Genomic DNA, 20654 nt, shown 5'->3' on the forward strand with positions numbered 1-20654 from the left:
TCATTATATTTAGGGGAGGGAAGAAGGAAGGGAGGGAGGGAGGGAGGGGTGACCAACACACGGCTTTCCTGGCCTGCCTGTTGATGAACGGGAAAAACAACAGCAACTTCATTGCACCTCAAGTGTCTAGCATACTTGCTTCGGATATTTGCTCATTTGTTCAAGCGTATAGTTCCGTTTGAATTCACTACAACACTTATGCAAATTACGCATACGATATTGGTGTCAGTTGATAAAACCGGCATCAGTAACTTCAAACTTTCCAAGGAGTGTTTGATTCATCGGACCCACTAAGGCCCGCGCAGAAGTCGGGCGTCTTCCAAAAATATTCTCCACTTCTTTGACCGCCAGCCACGACAAAGTAACAGCGACAGCACCAGCTGCTAAGAAAAGTGCAACGACTAAAACGAGGAAAGTGCAACAACTCAAGGGGAAAAGGCCGCTGGCTTCACGTATGACGAGCATTTGAAGTGTAGCTGCGATCGAGTCGTGTTTTTCAACGATAAACAGACTTCAATCGTCTTTTTACTATACTAGTCATTCAACCCGAAAGAAATAATAAGCGGCAAGGATGAAAACAAACAAAAAGTGGATCATTTGAGCACGACTCGGCCACCTTTTGGGCAATTATTCAGCAGAGTAGAATGTTAAGATAAAGTGCTTCTTTCTTCAGTCATTTTCAGACGCGACACAATAGTTACTGCAGCTCGATAGCAGAATGGGGTTTCAAATCAAATCCCCAAAAAATGACGCTCTTTTTACTCGACTATTTTGAACTCAATGTGAATTCATAAAACCCTTCAATTTTAAAAATGCAAAATAAAATGATCATCACGCCTACGGGAAATTGAGAGCGCTGTTTTTGGAATGTGGGAGCACACCAGAGCGACCTTCCAGAGAGATGTCGCGCTCAAATGTTCAATGAGTTCAGATTAGAAAATGAGGTTAGCGTACAAGTTGTTCATTGTGATCCAGTTTGATAGACTGACCTCTGAAATGCCACAAGATGATCACTGGTATCAATCACTCTGCCAACGCCTGCCTGTTCCAAAGAGGACACTTTGCTCTATTTGGATTCCATTCTGGGTGAAAATGCTACAACCAAATCTGGATTATGTTCTTAAATGGGAGCTGCCATTTTGAAAGATGAAAACGGGAGACCTCATCAGAGCGCTCGCCGGACGGGCTGCGGCGGCATCTAGAAGCCGGAGGGCGTAAGGATGTTCATGTCGCGCGGCTTGAGCTTGTGCGGGCGGGGGCCCTGCCGCCGCCCCTCCGCCGTCGGGATCTCCATCTTGGGCAGGGCGGCAGCCCTCTGGGCGTCGGGGCCGTCGGCCAACCGGGTGGCCGCCTGCGACTTCATGACCTCCGCGGCGCTGGGCTTGTGGATGCCGCGGTAAGCCTGAAGCGCAAAGCCTGCTGGGTTCAAAAAGAAAGAAAGAAAGAAAGAAAGAAAGCAGGGTAAACCCACATGTGAGCCAAACGAGCGACTGCCCAACACTTGGGACAGAAGCCACATGCTGCTTCACCAAGTCTCAAGACCAAGACGGAGCAGTCAATTCAGGAAGCATTCAACAAATGAAGACATACTATGATAAAGTACCCTACCCAAAGTCATGGGCTTGGACGTCTTCTCAGCACGCCAAGTCTGGCTTCCCCCATTGAGCTGTGTTAAAAGTCATCCCGCGTCTGTTTTTATACAGGGCCATCCAAAATGGCCATCGACCGGTCTGAAGGTCGTCCTTTCACTCATTAACTTAAAGCTCCTCTTTTGTTTTGCTTACCAAATACGTGAGCCTGGCCTGATAAACGGGAGATTGTGCCTCGCGACCTTGGTCGACACGGCACTTGCCGCCTCAGCGATGGGGGGGTGGCCGTGTGAGTGCTCACTGCTAGGGGCCAAGGCTTTTTTTTTTTTTTTTAGAACAACACCAAACATCCTGGAGCCAATGCGGCATTCCTAAAGCCTACATTTACGCAAACGTGTTTACCTGGCGCGATAGGATCGGTGCCCAGATCGGAAGTGGACTTGTGCACCGGCGGCCGTGGCCCAAATACGCCCCAGCGCTCCAGCACGCCGCCGCCTCCTCCTCCATCGCCTCCTACCAGATCCACGCTGCTGTTGGAGGAGCTCACGCTGACGTCCGAACTGGTGCTGCTGAACCAGCTCCTGAACACAAGGCAACAAACAAAAGCAGGGCTGCTTACACATCAGCCCACTCGGGAGGGGCGGGGGATGTTTTTGGGGGCAAACCTGCGCTGTTGTTTTGGGGAGGTGTGCGGCGTGGTGGATGGTGTGGACTGGGCCGACGAGTTCTGGCGCTCTTCCCGAGCCTCCATGCTCTGAATCTGCATTTTCTACACCACAAGACGAGAAAGAAGATGAAAAAAAAACACCCATCCCAACAGGGAACAATAGAATCAGGTTCGAATACTCGAAGCATGACAACGACAGATTGTGAGAAAAAAACAAAGAACTTTAAACAGGAAAAAAAATCTTGCTAATAAAGACAAAGCAATAAAGTGCTATTCATTTGACAAAGGAGTATTGCGGCTCCAACTACATAAGAATGATATCAAAGGTGTCAGAAAAAGGCTTTTGAGTTGAACAAGTATTTGGATTGGACTGGTTAACTCTGGCTTAAACCTAGAAGTTCTTCACCTTCATCTTCTTCCGCTTATCCGGGGTCGGGTCGCGGGGGCAGCAGCTTTAGGAGGGACTCCCAGACCTCCCTCTCCCCAGCCACTTCCTCCAGCTCATCCCGGGGGATCCCAAGGCGTTCCCAGGCCAGCCGAGAGACGTAGTCTCTCCAGCGCGTCCTGGGTCAACCCCGGGGTCTCCTACCGGTGGGACATGCCCGGAACACCTCCCCAGGGAGGCGTCCAGGAGGCATCCTGATGAGATGCCCGAGCCACCTCATCTGGCTCCTCTCAACGTGGAGGAGCAGCGGCTCTACTCCGAGTCTCTCCCGGATGACCGAGCTTCTCACCCTATCTCTAAGGGAGAGCCCGGACACCCTGCGGAGGAAACTCATTTCAGCCGTTTGTATCCTGGATCTCGTTCTTTCGGTCACGACCCATAGCTCGTGACCATAGGTGAGGGTAGGAGCGTAGATCGACCGGTAAATCGAGAGCTTTGCCTTTTGGCTCAGCTCTCTCTTCACCACGACGGACCGGTACAGAGTCCGCATTACTGCCGACGCTGCACCGATCCGCCTGTCGATCTCGCGCTCCATCCTGCCCTCACTCGTGAACAAGACCCCAAGATACTTGAACTCCTCCACTTGGGGCAGGATCTCATCCCCGATCCGGAGAGGGCATACCACCCTTTTCCGACCGAGGACCATGGACTCGGATTTGGAGGTGCTGACCCTCATCCCGACCGCTTCACACTCGGCTGCGAACCGCTCCAGTGAGAGCTGGAGATCACGGACTGAAGAAGCCAACAGCACCACGTCATCTGCAAAAAGCAGAGACGCGATGCTGAGGTCCCCAAACCGGACCCCCTCAACGCCTCGGTTGCGCCTAGAAATTCTGTCCATAAAAATTATGAACAGAATCGGTGACAAAGGGCAGCCTTGGCGGAGTCCAACCCTCACTGGGAACGAATCCGACTTACTGCCGGAAATGCGGACCAAACTCTGGCATCGGTGATACAGGGACCGAACCGCCCTTATCAGTTGGCTCGGCACCCCGTACTCCCGAAGCACCCCCCAGAGAACCTCCCGAGGGACACGGTCGAACGCCTTCTCCAAGTCCACAAAACACATGTGGACTGGTTGGGCGAACTCCTATGCACCCTCGAGGATCCTGCAGAGGGTGTAGAGCTGGTCCACTGTTCCACGGCCAGGACGAAAGCCACACTGCTCCTCCTGAATCCGAGGTTCGACCTCCCGACGGATCCTCCTCTCCAGCACCCCTGAATAGACCTTACCAGGGAGGCTGAGGAGTGTGATTCCCCTGTAATTGGAACACACCCTCCGGTCCCCCTTCTTAAAGAGGGGAACCACCACCCCAGTCTGCCAATCCAGAGGCACCGTCCCCGATGTCCACGCAATGCTGTAGAGGCGTGTCAGCCATGACAGCCCCACAACATCCAGAGCCTTTAAGAACTCTGGGCGGATCTCATCCACCCCCGGGGCCTTGCCACCGAGGAGTTTTTTGACTACCTCAGTGACTTCGACCTCCGAGATTGGAGAGTCCGCCTCAGAGTCCCCAGGCCCTGCTTCCACAATGGAAGGCGTGTCGGTGGAATTGAGGAGGTCTTCGAAGTATTCCCCCCACCGACTCACGACATCCCGAGTCGAGGTCAGCAGCACACCATCTCCACTGTAAACAGTGTTGACCGTGCACTGCTTCCCCCTCCTGAGACGCCGGATGGTGGACCAGAATTTCCTCGAAGCCGTCCGGAAGTCATTCTCCATGGCCTCGCCAAACTCCTCCCACGCCCGAGTTTTTGCCTCAGCAACCGCCGAAGCCGCGTTCCGCTTGGGCATCCGGTACCTGTCAGCTGCCTCCGGAGTCCCGCAGGCCAAAAAGGCCCTATAGGACTCCTTCTTCAGCTTGACGGCATCCCTTACCGCCGGTGTCCACCACCGGGTTCGGGGATTGCCGCCACGACAGGCACCAACAACCTTACGGCCACAGCTCCGGTCGGCTGCCTCAACAATGGAGGCGCGGAACAAGGTCCACTCGGACTCAATGTCCCCCGCCTCCCTCGGGACGTGGAAAAAGCTCTGCCGGAGGTGGGAGTTGAAGCTCTTCCTGACAGGGGATTCTGACAGACGTTCCCAGCAGACCCTCACAGAGCGTTTGGGCCTGCCAGGTCGGACCGGCATCTTCCCCCACCATCGGAGCCAACCCACCACCATGTGGTGATCAGTTGACAGCTCCGCCCCTCTCTTCACCCGAGTGTCCAAAACATGCGGCCGCAAATCCGATGACACGACTACAAGGTCGATCAACAAACTGCGGCCTAGGGTGTCCTGGTGCCAAGTGCACACATGGACACCCTTATGCTTGAACATGGTGTTCATTATAGAAAATCCGTGTCGAGCACAGAATTCCAATAATAGAACACCGCTCGGGTTCAGATCGGGGGGGCCGTTCCTCCCAATCACGCCCTTCCAGGTCTCACTGTCATTGCCCACGTGAGCATTGAAGTCACCCAGTAGAACAATGGAGTCCCCAGAAGGAGCGCTCTCCAGCACTTCCTCCAGGGACTCTAAGAAGGGTGGGTACTCTGAGCTGCCGTTCGATGCATAGACACAGACAACAGTCAGGACCCGTCCCCCCACCCGAAGGCGGAGGGAGGCTACCCTCTCGCTCACCGGGGTGAACCCCAATGTGCAGGCGCCCAGCCGGGGGGCAATAAGTATGCCAACACCTGCTCGACACCTCTCACCGTGGGCAACTCCAGAGTGGAAGAGAGTCCAGCCCCTCTCGAGAGGACTTGTACCAGAGCCCAAACTATGTGTGGAGGCAAGGCCGACTATATCTAGTCGGAACCTTTCTGCCTCACACACCAGCTCGGGCTCCTTTCCAGCCAGAGAGGTGACATTCCATGTCCCTAGAGCCAGTTTCTGCAGCCGGGGATCGGAAGGGGGACCCACGTCTTCTTTTCGGGCTATGCCCGACCGGACCCCATGAGCGAAGGCCCGGCCACCAGGCGCTCGCCTTCGAGCCCCACCTCCAGGCCTGGCTCCAGAGAGGGGCCCCGGTGACCCGCGTCCGGGCGAGGGAAAACGACGTCCATTTATTGTAATCATCATCAGGGGTCTAACCTAGAAGTTGCTAATCAATATTTGATGACTACCTGGAAGGATTCAGGCATGCGGTGATGGTGTCTCGTCTCCTCTGCAGTCAGGCCTTTGTGCGGAGTGTAACTGGTGTCGGTTAGGCCCGCCTTCTCTTCAAACTTGTACATGCTGTCGTGGGACTGCTCTGTGGATAGAAACAAAGGACTCGTGCAAAAGGCCTGACATTTAAGTACAAAACGATTTGGAAGCGCGCGCGGGAGGTCGGTGCCTTACTGGTGATGAGAGAGTTGAGGATGAGGGAGGAAGCCTTGGTCTTCACTACACCTGTGGGCCTGGCGGAGGCGCTGTCCAACACGCGAGGTTGACGAACCGCAACGCCTTCATCCTCCTGGTGGCCAAGCGCAAGGAATTTTATTTGAGCAATCTTCCAAACTGCAAAATGCAACGAGTGGAAGGGCGTAGCATAGAAGGCATCGGGGGTTTGTGTCCCACCTCCGCCAGGTGGTTGAACTTCCTCTCGGGCACGACGGGGCGCCTCCACAGGTTGGTGATGTTGATGTCGTGCGGGGGCGTGGACATGGGCGCCTCCAGGTTGTCGTCGTAGCTGAGCGCCCGGCGGGTCATGCCGATGGGGAGCTTCATTCCGCCCATCCCGGAACCTTCCAGAGCTGCCGAGGCAAGACCGTTGGCATGTCCAGCCCTTTGTTCAGAAACGCCCGATCATTGTTGTTTTCAACTCACCTGGTAAGTCACCCGAGCCAGACATGCTTTCCGTACTATTAAGAATATAAAGCTTGAGCAGTAACTGTGGGGACAGAAGAGGTAAAAATGAGACTTACAATGGAGGAATTCACAAGAAATAGGAAAGTTGCGCGCAATACAAAAACGCCATTCTAACCTGTGATTAGAGTAGCAGCGGCGAGCAGAAGATGGCAATGGATGGGCTCATTGCATCCGGTTGTTATGCTGTGAACAGGGCTGATGGAGAAGCTGAGGTTGCATCAGGTCAGATGTGACACAAATGGAAAACGGAGCCAGGCCGAGAGGGGGGCACAAACAGGAATCCAGTCAACAACATAGCATTTGTTCAATGACCATGAGCAACAATATTTAGGTACATGTCATTGACGCCGAATTGAAGAGTGGTGGCTCTAACGCCAGATTCGAGACGATTAAAAGGACATTTGAATCATTACTGACGTGAAAACATGGTGGCATCGTTCATCTATTACATTTGTGGACGCAGTTTGGTTCCGCAGATTGCGGGCGGAACCAACTGATGCTGAAGGACAGACAACCAGATGCGACACAACTGGCGACCAAACATTTCGCCGGCGATTTTTCTGTCTCACCAGGGCGAAAACGTCGAGGCGCGTGGCTATAGTTTCCAATATGAACCTCCAACGATGAATGGGCAGTTTGCTGGGAAGTTCATCATTTGCTCGTCGGCCATTATGCTGATTTGTGAAAAGATTTCCGGGATCGATTTGCGACGTCACCTCCTCATCTCGCGAGACTTTGTGGTTCTTGTTTTGGAGTCAAGTTGGAGTTTGCAGCTCAAACAAGTTCGACGTCGTTTCGCATTGTTTTCGTTTTGACTGACTCGTTTTGTGCAAGCACGTCCGAATATTTTATTTTATTTTCATGTGACGCGTACTGCACCTATGGCTCGGCTCTCTGGCTCTGTCTAGTGGTTGAGTTAAAGAATGACGTCATACTGTCGAAAATGGCCTGTTTCCGTTCATGAGCTGAGCGCTGGGCGTTTCCATGGCGACAAGAATTATGACTTCATGCCTAGTAAACAACTATCACCGTGGGATAGTTGGAAACGCAATTTCGATCTCTTGTGAAGAAGTTGACAATAAAGCAGACTTTGAAAAGCATTTATTCCATACTTTCCATGTAGCCTACTACTACCACCCTTTTTTTTCAATACTGTAGGACATTTTTGCACACCAGTGAGGGGGAGAAACGTTGGAAAACATGCTACTAGGGAGGCAAAAGTGCGTAGTGGTTAAGATTGTAAAAACATTAGTATGCATTAGTAAAGCTAAGTATTATTGAATAAATGCTGAAGGGCTTGCCATTATTCAACTTGTTGAAACTTTCTCTGGGTTCTGCCCGCCCGCCTCCACAGTCGACATTTGCATGCAAAGCAACAGCACCTCCCGCACGCGTCGCTAGTTTCTCCACCCCACCCCCCAGATCGACTCCACTAACCGGACTTTCCTCCCAAGTGCTGCCTGTAGAGAAGGAAGTAACATCGGAGGACTCACCTCTCCTTTCTGGGCAGCAGTGGAACAGCTTGTTTTCAACAACTTTTGAGCCTTTTCATTTCTGCGCAACAATGTCCGTCCACAACCAGAAGACCACCACGTCCACCTCCACCTACCGGACCGTGAACGTGGCCTCACCCGAGCCGATGAGCGGCGGTACCTTGCTGACCACCACCGCCCGCTCGGCGTCCCCGCTTCAGTACGCCGTCAACGGCGGCAACTACAACACGCTGCGCTACCTGGTGCCGGTGCAGCCGAGCGTGCAACAACAGCAGTCCTACGTGCTGGTACAGCAGCAGCCGACCGTCATGCAGCAGATGATGTCGCCCGTCTACCTACAGGGCGTCCCCCGCGTGAGCGTCAGCAGCCTGGACACGGAGCTCCTGTTTCAGCAGAACACGGTGAGGTCCACTGCTTGCTCGCTCGCTGCGTGGGCACGGCACGCATCTTCTTCGCTCGTGCCAATTTCTAGAAACAAGTTGAAGTGAACAAGGAAAGTATTGAGAGCATGTATTCCATGTTTTGTCTTTACTAGTTGCACAGCTTTGGATTAAATGTGTTATGACTAGTGAGGCAAAGCTGCACTAGTAGTTAACATTTGTTTCTAGTCCTACTAGTAGTAGAATTTTAGCATGCAGTCGGCCAGAATTGTCCCGCTGGTGTGCAGAAAGGTCATACCCAAGTTTGGGACACTTGAAATTGTCACTTTGTGGTTTCCACTATAGCATGAAGCAACCACATGTGAAGATGTGTCTTCATTTCGTAAAAGGCGTGTGCATTGTGAATCATCATTTTGAAAAATGTCTTGTGTCATTTGCATTGCACTATTTGTCTGTATCATCATCATATTCCAGCTCCTTCTTTGCATGCTTGGAAAAGGCGAGCGTTTTTGGGCAATATGCATGATGCAACAGTGTGCATGTGCATGCGCATGTGTATGACTGCATGTTAACACCCCGACTTCTATCGTGAGCAATCGTTTGTCATCGTGATACGAGCGAGTCGTATTTGTTTCACCCACTGAAGAGAATTGGAATGAAACAAATAACGAGCGACATGGGTCACGTGCTTCTGATTGGGCCGGTTCTCGAGTGGGAGTTGCTCCAAGCTGGGAAATGATAACTTTGAACCAAAATGGCCGACCGACTTCCTGTTCAATTTGGTTACTTGACATTTTTCTGTGTTCCGCTTTCGGATTTTTGAAAGCAATGCCCGTCGGTCTATCTGGGCCTTTACAGTCCTCCTGATACATTGAAGGTCCTGCCTGCGCATGCTCTCAGAGTAACTTGACGAAGCTTTTTTAAAAATGACACTTCCACTTGGTTCTTTCTTGAGCTTTTGATTTCTCGATAAGGCTTTTCCCTGGCTCCTCTTTTATTTCCAACCACATTCATTTGTTCTCCTGTTTTGAGTAACTCCAGTCGGAATTGTCAGAAAGCAAGCAAGCAAGCAAGCGAGCCACCCGGCTGGCAAGGCGGCACACCCTGAACTCGCAGTAAAACAGACTCCCCCCCCCCCCCCCAATGTTTGATTGCAGTGGTCATAGGTCATATGAAGCAGTGCACTTAATTATCTTACGCAACACCTACATTCTACAACAAAACAATGTCCCCCAAAAAGTTCAAAGTTGTTGTAAATATTCAGATAGAAAGGAGAGGATCTCACGCTAAGCAAGCGCACAAACAACAGGAGCTTTTTGTGATAAACGGCTGTCAGCAATGTCGTTACAGTAGTTTTCTGGAAAGACAAGTTCCTGTTGTGTTATTATTTTTTTTTTTTAAAGAGGCGTTGGGCTCACTCAGACAATAGCACACAGACAGTATAGAGCAGCTACTTTGCCATGGTGCTAGGGGCGTAGTAAAATGGAATCAAACATTTCTTTGAAAGGTGTTTGAGCTCAAACACATTCTTTAGCTTGTTGTGCTGACACTCAGTGCTCCAGACGTACGGAACCAAGTGTGGATGTCAGCAGCAAGGACTGCTGTTTGACTTGTTAATTAATTGTCATTTGGCGATTTTGTCACAGGCAAATAGGGCATCAAACTAGTGTTCCACTGCTCGTCAAACGTCCACTTTTGCAAGCAGGGTGGCCCATCTAGCCCAAAAACACCAGACACGGACATTCCTTCCGCATGTTCCTCAAACGGGAGTACAAAGATGCATTCTTGGGGCGGGTTCAAGGACTCGGCTACAGCTTTCTATGAACACAGCTCTTTCTTCCTCTCCTCTCGTCTCAGAGCGTGAGCAGGAACTCGTCCTCAGGCTTCAGCCTATCCTCCAGCCCCCGCAAGACCCCCGAGCCCAGTGTGGACGAGGAAGAGGAGGCAAGGCACACACAAACACACCGCTTCCCCAAGTCCGGAATGGTGGAAAATCGCACAAATAGGTGTCCCTTTCAAAGCTTTTGCCCTTTGTTTGTCGCTTGAGAACCAAACAAATGAAAGCATTGCTTTGAGGAAACATCACATTCTCCCTCAGCATAGGAGCTTAAACCTGTCGCAGCAGGTTGCGTAGTTCAATGACTTCTGCCCAACGGACGAACTTGGTGCCAAAAATCATTCCATCACCAATTTGGATGAGGACTGCGTCTTCCAAAAATGCTCGACTCGTTTTTTTTCCCGACCGTATTCTGTATTTTATTGCAATAAAGTACAATTATCTCGATAGCGTGTAAAGAACTACACGGAATCGTTCAATGAAAAGACGTATCAAAATTATTCCTCCAGCTAAGGCCATTGAGGACAGATGGTCATTTGCGAGCTCCTTTTTGAAAAGAAGTTCATTTATTTATACAAGCTTATCACGTCTTAGTTTGTTAGCAAAGTTGAAGCGCGTACTCATGTTTGGCTCTCTGAACTCAATATGTTGGAAAGTCAGTCTCTGACAGGAAGCTGAGGCAGTGTGCAAGTGTGTGTGTGTGTGTGTGTGTGTGTGTGTGTGTGTGCGGACACACCCATGAGCTCCAAACAGACATTAGCTTGCGTTAGTAGCTCTAAGCGTGTCTGACAAAGCACTCAAGGGTGTGCGTGTGTGTGTGTGTCTACAAAGGCGTGTCCGGGGCCACTTCCCACACGTTTTTGCAGTGGGTGGGTCCATTCCGTGGAATGTCAACCTGCAGCGTCACGCATAGGACGGGCGTGGCCACAGTTCAAGTGCCTCATTTGGCTATTCCTTGGAAGGACCTGAGAGGATGTTCCATGACACTCCATCAACATTTCTGCTTTATTTCTTCTTCTGATGAGTTATCTACAATGAAAGGTGTGTGTGTGTGCGCGCGTGCCTGGACCAATGGCGTGTGATGCCGCGGCGCCCTCCCTCCCTCCCCGAGTGTAACCCAAGAGGTTGTTATTGAGCGAGGCTCACTTTGCCTCACCCACCGACTGCCTCTTTTTGTGACTCTGTGTTTGTTTGAATGACAATGTGAGCTCTTTTGCTCCCATTTCTTCAAATGCAGCGCCTTGAAATTCCTGCCTCGTTCAAATAGTCCAACTTCATCAACATCAACAGTAGCACTTGGCAACAAATCATGGCAAATGACTTGACTCTTTCCTTGAAAAGCACTTCTTCACATAAACACGATAAGTCCCTAGTCTCGCAACTTTGAAACGTTTGTTCCCAAAAACGACTCCTTTTCGAATTGTTTAAAATCTTTACGTTGAACTCAAGTTACTTGAGCGATTCGGGTCATTCGTCCATTTCGGGCGCGCCGGCACAATTCCGATTTTTCAATATGAGCTCGGCCATCTGCCGCTTATCTGCCAATCGAAAAGCCAACCACTTTCGCAGATGGAAAGGACCTTGACTGGCTCACTCTTTGTGCAGGCATGACCGGCATGCGCTGGCTGACACACCCGTGTGAACCCTCCCTCACGCCAGTTTGAACTTTAATTGAGACAACTAAGTGTCTTAGTCGACGCGTCGGATGGCCACAAAACCATTTCTGTGCTTGTGCAGATGAAAAAATAGGTCAACAAATTGAAGAGCTTATCTTTTGATAAGCCGAAGGGCACAATACCGGGAAGGTGTTTTGCTTTTGTCACCGACATGCTGGTTTGTCATCTTCTCTCGGGCCCTCGTGGAATCTGGCAGATCCACTCTGCGGGTATTTACGAAGCCTTGTGACGAGTTGATATTTACAGAGGGAGAGTGAAGTTGCACGGCGTGACTGCAGATAACGGCTTATGCAACATTGAGAACAGCTTTTCCAGATAAGAAAAGCGCCATGTTTAACCTTGCGTTGGAGAGCTCTTTGAAAAAGGCCTCTCACACGCATTGTCAACACATCCAAAGTTAGCGTTTGCTTGTTTTTGTTGTGACGAAAAACAATGTGATGTCTGACTGACCAAGAGTGGCCGTTACCCATCCTGATTTTTGGCGGGAACACATTCCGATGACCCATTGGTCGGCAGATTCATGAAATATGAGGAGTAAAATGACTTTTTGGGGTCCCTCAAAGCTTACAGCAATAAAGATGGGAATTACAGGGTCAACATTGGACTGTTTTACAATGCGTTGTCTTGTATTTATTGAACTTTGCATAGGAATCCGATCAAATCTGACCATTTTTGGTTTGAATGGCATCATTTTTTGTTACATTTGAAAATGAATGAATCTCCGATCAAAAGAGATCATCATATTGGCCGATCAATCGATCCAAACGGACATGGTTAAGTCACAAACGCTGAACCGTGATCTCGATTGTGACACTAACGTCCTCCATCTAAGAGATCCATCGACGCTGTGCTTCCAGCAGGAGGACGAGGAGGCGGTGGAAGTGGAGGAGGTGGAGATCGTCAACATCGTACAGCAGAAGCCGTCGCCGCCGCCGCCGGCCATCGAGAAGGTCTCCCGCACGGAGGTGAAGACGGACTTGAACGAGGCCACCAAGATGGACACGCGCTACTTTGCCGCCTTACTGGCCGACGTCTACAGGAAGAACTGCGACATCCACTCCTGCATCTCCGAGCACGTGTCCAAGATCCGAGGACAGTGAGTGGGGCGCTGACATACGTAACGCGTCGTCATATCCCACCAGAAATGGAATAACGCTTTGCTTTCTCCATTTTGTGTGACAGGAAAGTGGATCTGGGTGTTGACCAGGTGCGTTAGCTCTCATTTTGTTTGACTCCAAAACACAATCTCAACAACAAGCTGTGTGTTTAGGTGGAAGACGTTGAGTCCCTGCTCCCGAAAGGAGCCACGGAACTGACCAAACAGCAAATCCGTTACCTGCTGCAGGTCGGTTATTTGGCAATGGCAAGCTGAGATCTCAGTGTGGAGCAAATTGTCAACAACTTTGTGCGCACGGGTGTAGACTCGCCTAACTGCGGATAAGAGCATGCGTCTGCTGCTGTCCACCTTCAGCAGCCTGAGAGAAGAGCTCCTGCACATGTCCGATGACTTACGGGTAAGACTTTGTATTGACCGCACGCACCTCAAGCAAATTGCCCTAAAACGCGCAACCGTGCGTTTCAGCGTCTGGAGGGCGAGAAGGAGGCGCTGGAGCGAGATCTGGCCTTCAAAGTGGATCAGGGTCGCCAGTACGACAGCCTCTTGGAAGCGGTTCGTGAAAACAACAGACAGCTTCAGGTGAGAAGGAGCCCGGAGAGCACCGGACCTCGGAACCTTTTTCAAATGATCATCCCCATCTGGCGCTCCACTCCCAGGTGTCTCTGAAGGAGAGCACCACCTCCCAGCGTGCCTTGGAGAGCCAGCTGATGAGCGCACGCCACACCGACGCCAGCCGCGACTTCCGAACCAAAGAGCTGGAGGGACGCATCAGAGCTCTGGAGAAGGAGAACGAGATGCTCCGACAGAAGGTAGACAACCGGCCTCAACTTCCTCGTTTTAGTCCGAAGGTATTTGACCATATGCGCCTTGCCGCATTGCAGCAATTAGGCCAATCCAACAGCAGCACACTCCACATCAAGACCGAGGAGCTGTCGCGGCAGTTCAACGAGCAGCTCGACACCATGAAACAGGAGAAGGACCAAGAGATCCTGCGGCTGCGGGTGGGCCAATTTGCCTCTTACGGACCAGCATTATTATAATATTTGTTGACGTTGTACCCAAACGTTGGACCAAACCACATTATTTCATCCCACCCAAGTCTGCTAGCTTAATGCTAAGCGATGAAACAAAACACCAGAGAGGGAACGCTCATCCGTCTTCGTGCTCCCGTCCCTTTTTAGAGTCAGATTACGAGGCTCCACACGGAGATCACCACAGAGAGAACGTCGTCTGCCTCAGAGAAGACCCTCCAGTTGAAGATCTCGGAGCTGCTCGCCATGCTGGAGCAGCGACAGACCACCATCACCAGACAGGAGGAGGTCTGTAACATCACACGCGCGAGTACCAATACCAGCTATCGCTATCAGTTAGGATTCGGTCTGGCCGAGAATTACTGGGGAAAAGTCCCGATTCCAGTTTACCGCTGACCCAGTCACAATCTCTCCTTTAGGAAATCCAAAGGCTGATGATGGAGAGAAACAAAAAAGACAGCTCCCAAACCACCAAGACTATCATCACCAAAAGGTACACTGCACAAAACCAAAAATCAGCCACGATCACGCTTTGGTTCATCCGGGTCAATTGTGGTCTTTCCTGTCACTGCAGGTACAGGAACCAGTACCCCATCCTCGGCCTGCTGAGTGACGACTACCAGATAAGCTCGACCTCGCCTATCAGTGAAGACAAGACCATCGTCATTGAAAGATCCGGAGAGGTTATCCGACGGGTATGTAACAGAACCGGCCTGGGGGTACTGTAGCATTAGCAACATACTATATTTCTAAGTGTAGTTGTTCTTGTCAAGTGTCTCAAAAGTTGATCTAGGCTCTCACTATGGGGCAGTTTTTCACTTCTGGTGGTTGCGTCTGGAATGTATTTTCCCTGCCAAAGACTGGGGAAACACTTTCCAGAAGAACCGTTGAAACAGCAACCCAAAGAGATCAAATTCACTGTGTATCAAATGTTATAGTGCCTCTTGGTGGCCAAAAAGTGCTATAGCGTGTAACTATCCATACACACTTCAATAAAGACACACATTGCTTTTGTCCCAACAGGAATGAGAGAACAAGAACAACACGGGAGCGCATCCATCCAACTCCATCGATTCCGATGAATGGCTTATATGCAGAAATGGATTTGATGTCTTATTTTTATACTAATCCAATAATTCCTTTTTTTTTTTTTTTTTTGCATTGACCAATGATGGGCATACAATGCCTAGCTTTTGCAGTAACTCATTGATAGTTTCCCCACAAAGTCAGGTAAATTTGTCACTGTAAATATTTAAATATACGTATATATTTGTGAGACGGTTTCGAGAAACGGGGAGCTTTGCGGTTTATTTAAGTCGATTTGATCGTGTTTATTTGAGGGTGCTATGAAGGGGAGAGGTAGGTGCATGGATGTAGGCGCTTTATGGTGATGGCGTTTTAAGATGGGATTTTAAAACTCTTATTTTTTGGTGCTTCGAGTGTAGTGAACGCTTTTTGTCCACTGGAAGATGTCCTACAGCTTGATTAGCATGGGACGCTAACACATTAGAAATAAAAAAGCCTTACTAAAACTTTACCTGTGACTTCTCATTCCTACTTTGTGCGACATTTCCAAAATGCACGGGGATTTGGAACAGTCTCGCGAGCTAGCAATAGCATATCTAGCATATATATCATCATAGTAGTTTCGCCTGCAAGTAACCCCATCGGATGGCGCTAAAAACTACTAGCATATAGACTTTGGTATCTTAAGCAACGTTTGACCTTTCGAATGATGTAAGAAAAACAAAAACAAGGTTGCACTGTCGTCATTTAGGCAGCAGGTGGCGTTATTCGCTTTTCGGCAATCGAGAATGGGATTGAGAATGAGGTCACGGCAGCTCTGTAGGGCTCGTCGGCTGCCCCGTCGACTGCTCGTCACGACACCCGACCTTCTCCTACGAATGAAAGCCCACTTCTAAATGTGCACAAGAGAAAGCGACGTGTGAAGGTTTGGCGTTGGAAGTGAAGCTCTGTCGTGTCGAGCTTCATCGGAATCCTTCCCGGACTCAATCGATTATGCGGGCCGTTCGACGGTATGTAGGCCTCGTGAATTAATGATGAGGCATGACAGGGAAAGGGTGGCGGCGGGCGGGGGGGTGGGGCGTTGGGGAAAAAAAGCAATTGTTTACAAACAAAATTCGGTGCTTACGTATTATCGGGAGGACCTTTAAAAAAACGACTCAAAAATTAAAGTAAATTATTTATTGAAACGATAACATTACATTTGTAATTCCGGAGGCCAGAACGTCGCAATTGCTTCCAAAAGTGACTCAAAGACATCAGTACAGGCAACATGCTTCATGCTTCCGCCACATGAATTCGGCCAAATACGACTCCAAATGGTGACGTGCAGTGCCACAGTGCTTCTTGTTTCGCCACTTTGCCGATCCCCATAGGCGTTCCACTGTCTGCGTATGAGCCCCGGTGTTCGGATCCACAAAGTTGTACTTGTGGTTGACGTTGAGGTGATGAAAGCCTGATTTTTCCATGTGAAAAAAAAGAAAAAGTAAAAATCAAAGGTCCTCCCGATAATACGTAAGCACCCAAAATTCAGCCGTGAGCTGGCACAAAAAGATCAAAGTGCACAATGTGAAGTTTGTCCCACTACATACTATCCAGATGAACTCTCTCTTCATCACGCTCCCGTGTAAATTCCCTCTGAGGGGCCCGGGGGGAATTTTAGTGCGATGGAGGCAGGAAGAGAGACTGCATTGTCCACATCAAAAGCGTTATTAGCCATAATCAATGTGCCCGCCCCCACACTCCCCTCTAATCAGATCAATAGACTTTATTGGCATAGATCGGGAGCTACAATATTGACAGTGGAGGGTAAAAGGGAAGTGAACTCAGCATTAGAATGAGGAATACAGCGGTTGATAAATACGGAGCGGCCTGCTTTGGCATTTTCATTCGAGCCATTCCAGTGAAAATTCATCGCCACGTTTCTGTTGAATTGAGTTGTTTGGCGCTCGTACACATTGTAATCTCTCAAAAGTGATGTCAGATTAATGAGTACACAAAGCCTTGGCACTGTGATGTCAAAAGGCATGCTGCAGACATAAATGATGTCACACCTTAATCCAAAACGACAACTTTTTTGCGTTAATTACCTTTGATGATCTGTGTTTATACAAGGGCGCTTGCTTCCGTTTCATTTCTTGGAATGTATGTACGGGCAAGCTGGTCAAAATGCTTTGCGCGTGAAGAGCGCTGCTGTCCGTAGACAAGGATGGACGTCTCGCCGGGCGAAGCCGCCTACTGCCTGTGCCCGGGAGCCAGGCTTCACTCGCCGTTCGCCGGCTACAAGGTACTCTCCGTTATGGGCGAGGGAACTTTTGGCAAAGTGGCCAAATGTCGCAAGACCGACACCAACAAGACAGTGGCGGTGAAAATGATCAGGAACCAGGGAAACTTTGCCGTGCAGGCTAGGTTTGAGGTTAGAGCGCAACACATTCATTCCAGTGTCCCAGAAGCAGCGTCACGAAAATCAACTTTGGGAACCAATGTCTGCAGATTGAGGCGCTACAGAAAATCCAAATGCTGGAAAACTACACGTGTCACCTGGTCCAGTGGATGAGCACTTTCAGCTACATGGGCTACATTTGCCTGGAATTTGAATACTTGGACAAGAGTTTATTTGACTTCATGAAGGAGCGACATTTTAGGCCCCTCCAAGTCAAGGAGATCCGACCCATTGTCCACCAGGTAGGCCCACCTGGACTGGTCCGGTCTGAAACACTCCAAAATTCGAACCCATCTTGGCTCCAAAAGGAACTGGATTGCTACTTGGTCAGTCCCTTTTTGACCCATACATGGGTGAGCCAAGCGATTTACTTGTGTAGAACACCGTTTCTTTATGTTTTGAGGTCACGGGTGTCTTACTAACATGTTTGTGTCAAGTTTTGGTCAAAAGTAACTCGAGCGAGGATCAACTAAAACAGACTACTTTTTCTTTTCTTGCTGAAACTAGCTCGTTATGAGGCAGCGTCGCCTGTCTGAGCCACTCTACCGTGAAACCGACAACTTTGGGCGGAGCTAGGGTGGCAGTATTTCTCAAATATCTATTTTTCAGGGTGTGGCACTGTTTTAGCAAGTGAGTGCCGTAAACTTCGATACTTGGCTCTTTGTATACTGTCAAAAAAAAGACGAAAAAAGAACACTAACACTTAGTAAACACCAATTCAGGGCTTCTCAACCTTGTTCCTTGAGGGGGCGGTGTATATACAGGACACCGGCTGGCTCTCGAGGAACAGGCTTGAGAACCCAAACAACAATTGACATTGACGGCAGTTTTTGTCAGCTCGCCAGGGCTCTGGACCACCTTAAGGGTGCTCGGATGATTCACGGCGACTTAAAGTTGGAGAACATCATGTTCATCAATCATCGGCAGCAGCCCTACCGCGTCAAAGTCATCGACTTTGGTTTGACGCACGACATCGCAGACGCCAGACCGGGCTCGTATATTCAGAGTCGCCCCTACCGGTGCTTAACTGGTCCTTTCCTAGATTTGTGCAGTGGTTTCCAAAGGAAGCGGCTTGACCTCGGTGATCCTCTCTCAGGTCTCCGGAGATCTTGGTGGGCGCGCCGTATAACGAGGCAATCGACGTTTGGTCCATGGGCTGCGTGACGGCTTTTTTGTACACGGGTACGCTGATTTTCCCCGGCAAGAACGACTACGAAATGGTAAATAGCCATCTGGGCTCCAATTGTGTGATCACTACTTTGTTATATCAATATCAAATTGGTAATCACGATGGTTAGGGTTACAAAGGGGGCCCGTGTAAAATTGGGTTACAGTTGGAAGGTTACGGTATGCTTAGTTAGTTTGTAGGGTTTAGTTAAACTACTGTGTGGTATCCAGTGGAGTCGTCATATTTGTTTTCTCGGATAACCCCGCGTTTTCTTTGAAAGTCAAAGGTTTCCATGGCAACTCTGTTGTGTTCAGATCACGTACATCACAGAGACTCAAGGAGCCTTTCCAGACAATCTTCTGGTCTCTGGAAAAAAGACTGAACATTTTTTCCACCAGGAAAGTGAAACCAGTCTTTGGAGCCTTAAGGTACACTCCCTCCCCTCCCATGTGGGACTCAACTGACCTTGAGTTCTGTCCAGGAGTGCTGAGAGACAACCACTCCATCTTATCTGCCCAGAGTTGGGAGTCAAGTGGAGTGTGTCTCTTCTTTTTATCTTTCAAACGTGCACATTTTCAAATGCAAACATTGAAGTTGTGTATGGCAGGTCTAGGACCAATGGAGTCTCACAAACACCAAGTCAAAGTCAGGTTTAACCCCGATGCCGTCTCTCGTTAGACGTCAGAAACGTACCAACAAGAAACAGGAATTGCAGTCAGGATGGCCAAGAAAACCCAGTTGAGCTCTCTTGACCATCTCCTCCAAGTATGGTCTAAAAGTCTCGAAAGAGAATTTCGATGAAGTTCTCATGAGGTTTCTTTTCCAGCTCCAGCAGTTCCAGTGGTGTTACACCAAACACCCCTCGGACCAGGTGATGTATTCCACCGATAAGCTGATGTTTGTGGATATGTTGAAGGGTATGTTCCACCTGGATGCGTCGCTACGGATGACGCCCGGTCAGGTGTTGGAGCATCAGTTCATCAGCATGAGCCACCTGTGGCCTCACTTCGCCATCAGCCCCCAGTAAGAACCTAAGGAAGATCCACGTTGCTAGCTAGCGCTTTATCCTATTCTCCCGGCCGACGGAAGGTTTCTGTCTCGCAGCGTTCGCTTTTGCTGTGGGATAATGGCTGCGTGTGATAGCCAAGATTCTCAAGGTAAAGAGATGGAAGTGTCACTGCAGAATCCAGGCAGTCGTGGCTGCAAGACCAAGCGCTTGGAACGGAAGAAAAGCACAGCAGTTAGCCTTCCCAAAAAGCGAAAGAGGACCGATGCAGGATGTCAGCCCAGGTAGGCTCCACTAAAAGGATCGGCATCTAACCCCGACCCCTAACTGTGACGACGGTTTTCCAAAATCAGTTTCGTGTCCGACCACCTCTACGGGAGACGGCCGTCAGACTCCCCACAACCGGTCCGAACTCGGTCCAAGGTCTCCAAGGATTCAAGTCGGCATCTGGACGTTGTTCACGCCGCATCGGAAACGCAATCGAGGGCGTGGCTAAGGAAGGACACGAAAAGGCTTCAGGAACTGGAACAGGAAGGAAAGGTTATCGCAAGCGCAAGCAACCGCAACCCCTAAAAGCACTTAGACTCTGAAATGGAATCAGAGGAGTGAGTGCTTCGGTAACAGGACGAGAACAGCGTCTCAACTCTAACCGCCTTGACCCTAACCACAGCTGAACCTCAACCTAATCTCGGAGGGGAACCCACCCCATAATCCTAAATCCTTCCGGAATGACATCTGGGCTGTGGAGTCAGGGATGGGAAGAAAAAGATACCAAACTACCATGACTGACCCGTCCGTCCGTGCATCCACTATCCGGTTCTAACTTGCCCCCGCAAAAAAATATAAACATGGATCGGAGCTGCTTCTGGTGTTTCTCACTTGTATTTGTATGCATAAAGTCTGAAAACAAATTTCCAAATAAAGACCAATCCTCCACA

General features: G+C 49.8%; 3 protein-coding genes across 10 annotated transcripts; 2 read left to right on the plus strand and 1 right to left on the minus strand.

The window, feature by feature from the left end:
* Nucleotides 1-29: 29 nt before the first annotated feature.
* On the minus strand, nt 30-7468 carry LOC147042809 (putative monooxygenase p33MONOX). Of its 2 annotated transcripts, XM_085936767.1 has the most exons (10): nt 7112-7468; nt 6658-6749; nt 6501-6564; nt 6252-6427; nt 6033-6147; nt 5816-5943; nt 2255-2358; nt 1992-2170; nt 1162-1419; nt 30-1042 (listed from the first exon to the last, which is right to left on the minus strand). In XM_085936767.1, the coding sequence occupies exons 3-9, from the start codon at nt 6523-6525 to the stop codon at nt 1199-1201; spliced, it is 948 nt and encodes a 315-aa protein (XP_085792893.1). In that variant the 5' UTR covers nt 6526-6564; nt 6658-6749; nt 7112-7468; the 3' UTR covers nt 30-1042; nt 1162-1198. The 2 variants fall into 2 exon arrangements, with proteins under 2 accessions (XP_085792893.1, XP_085792894.1); XM_085936768.1 differs by having other exon boundaries at nt 30-1416; nt 7112-7462.
* Nucleotides 7469-7892: 424 nt separating this feature from the next.
* On the plus strand, nt 7893-15252 carry pof1b (POF1B actin binding protein). 3 transcript variants are annotated; one of them, XM_085936756.1, is made up of 13 exons: nt 7893-8436; nt 10273-10359; nt 12786-13024; nt 13111-13135; nt 13199-13273; nt 13350-13442; nt 13511-13624; nt 13702-13854; nt 13927-14046; nt 14227-14364; nt 14496-14569; nt 14651-14771; nt 15100-15252. In XM_085936756.1, exons 1-13 carry the CDS (start codon nt 8107-8109, stop codon nt 15103-15105), a joined length of 1575 nt encoding a protein of 524 aa, XP_085792882.1. In that variant the 5' UTR covers nt 7893-8106; the 3' UTR covers nt 15106-15252. The 3 variants fall into 3 exon arrangements, with proteins under 3 accessions (XP_085792882.1, XP_085792884.1, XP_085792883.1); XM_085936758.1 differs by lacking the exon at nt 10273-10359 and having other exon boundaries at nt 7895-8436; nt 12789-13024; XM_085936757.1 differs by lacking the exon at nt 10273-10359 and having other exon boundaries at nt 7897-8436.
* Nucleotides 15253-15905: 653 nt separating this feature from the next.
* On the plus strand, nt 15906-20654 carry LOC147042811 (homeodomain-interacting protein kinase 1-like). Of its 5 annotated transcripts, XM_085936751.1 has the most exons (10): nt 15906-16112; nt 17215-17515; nt 17593-17895; nt 18380-18561; nt 18639-18762; nt 19025-19138; nt 19389-19475; nt 19537-19733; nt 19800-20000; nt 20070-20654. In XM_085936751.1, exons 2-10 carry the CDS (start codon nt 17309-17311, stop codon nt 20287-20289), a joined length of 1635 nt encoding a protein of 544 aa, XP_085792877.1. In that variant the 5' UTR covers nt 15906-16112; nt 17215-17308; the 3' UTR covers nt 20290-20654. The 5 variants fall into 5 exon arrangements, with proteins under 5 accessions (XP_085792877.1, XP_085792876.1, XP_085792879.1 ...); XM_085936750.1 differs by lacking the exon at nt 15906-16112 and having other exon boundaries at nt 16237-17515; XM_085936753.1 differs by lacking the exon at nt 15906-16112 and having other exon boundaries at nt 16237-17515; nt 19815-20000.

The sequence above is a fragment of the Syngnathus leptorhynchus genome, chromosome 17, assembly GCF_054491065.1.
Source record: "Syngnathus leptorhynchus isolate UIUO chromosome 17, UIUO_Slep, whole genome shotgun sequence".
NCBI lineage: Eukaryota > Metazoa > Chordata > Actinopteri > Syngnathiformes > Syngnathidae > Syngnathus > Syngnathus leptorhynchus.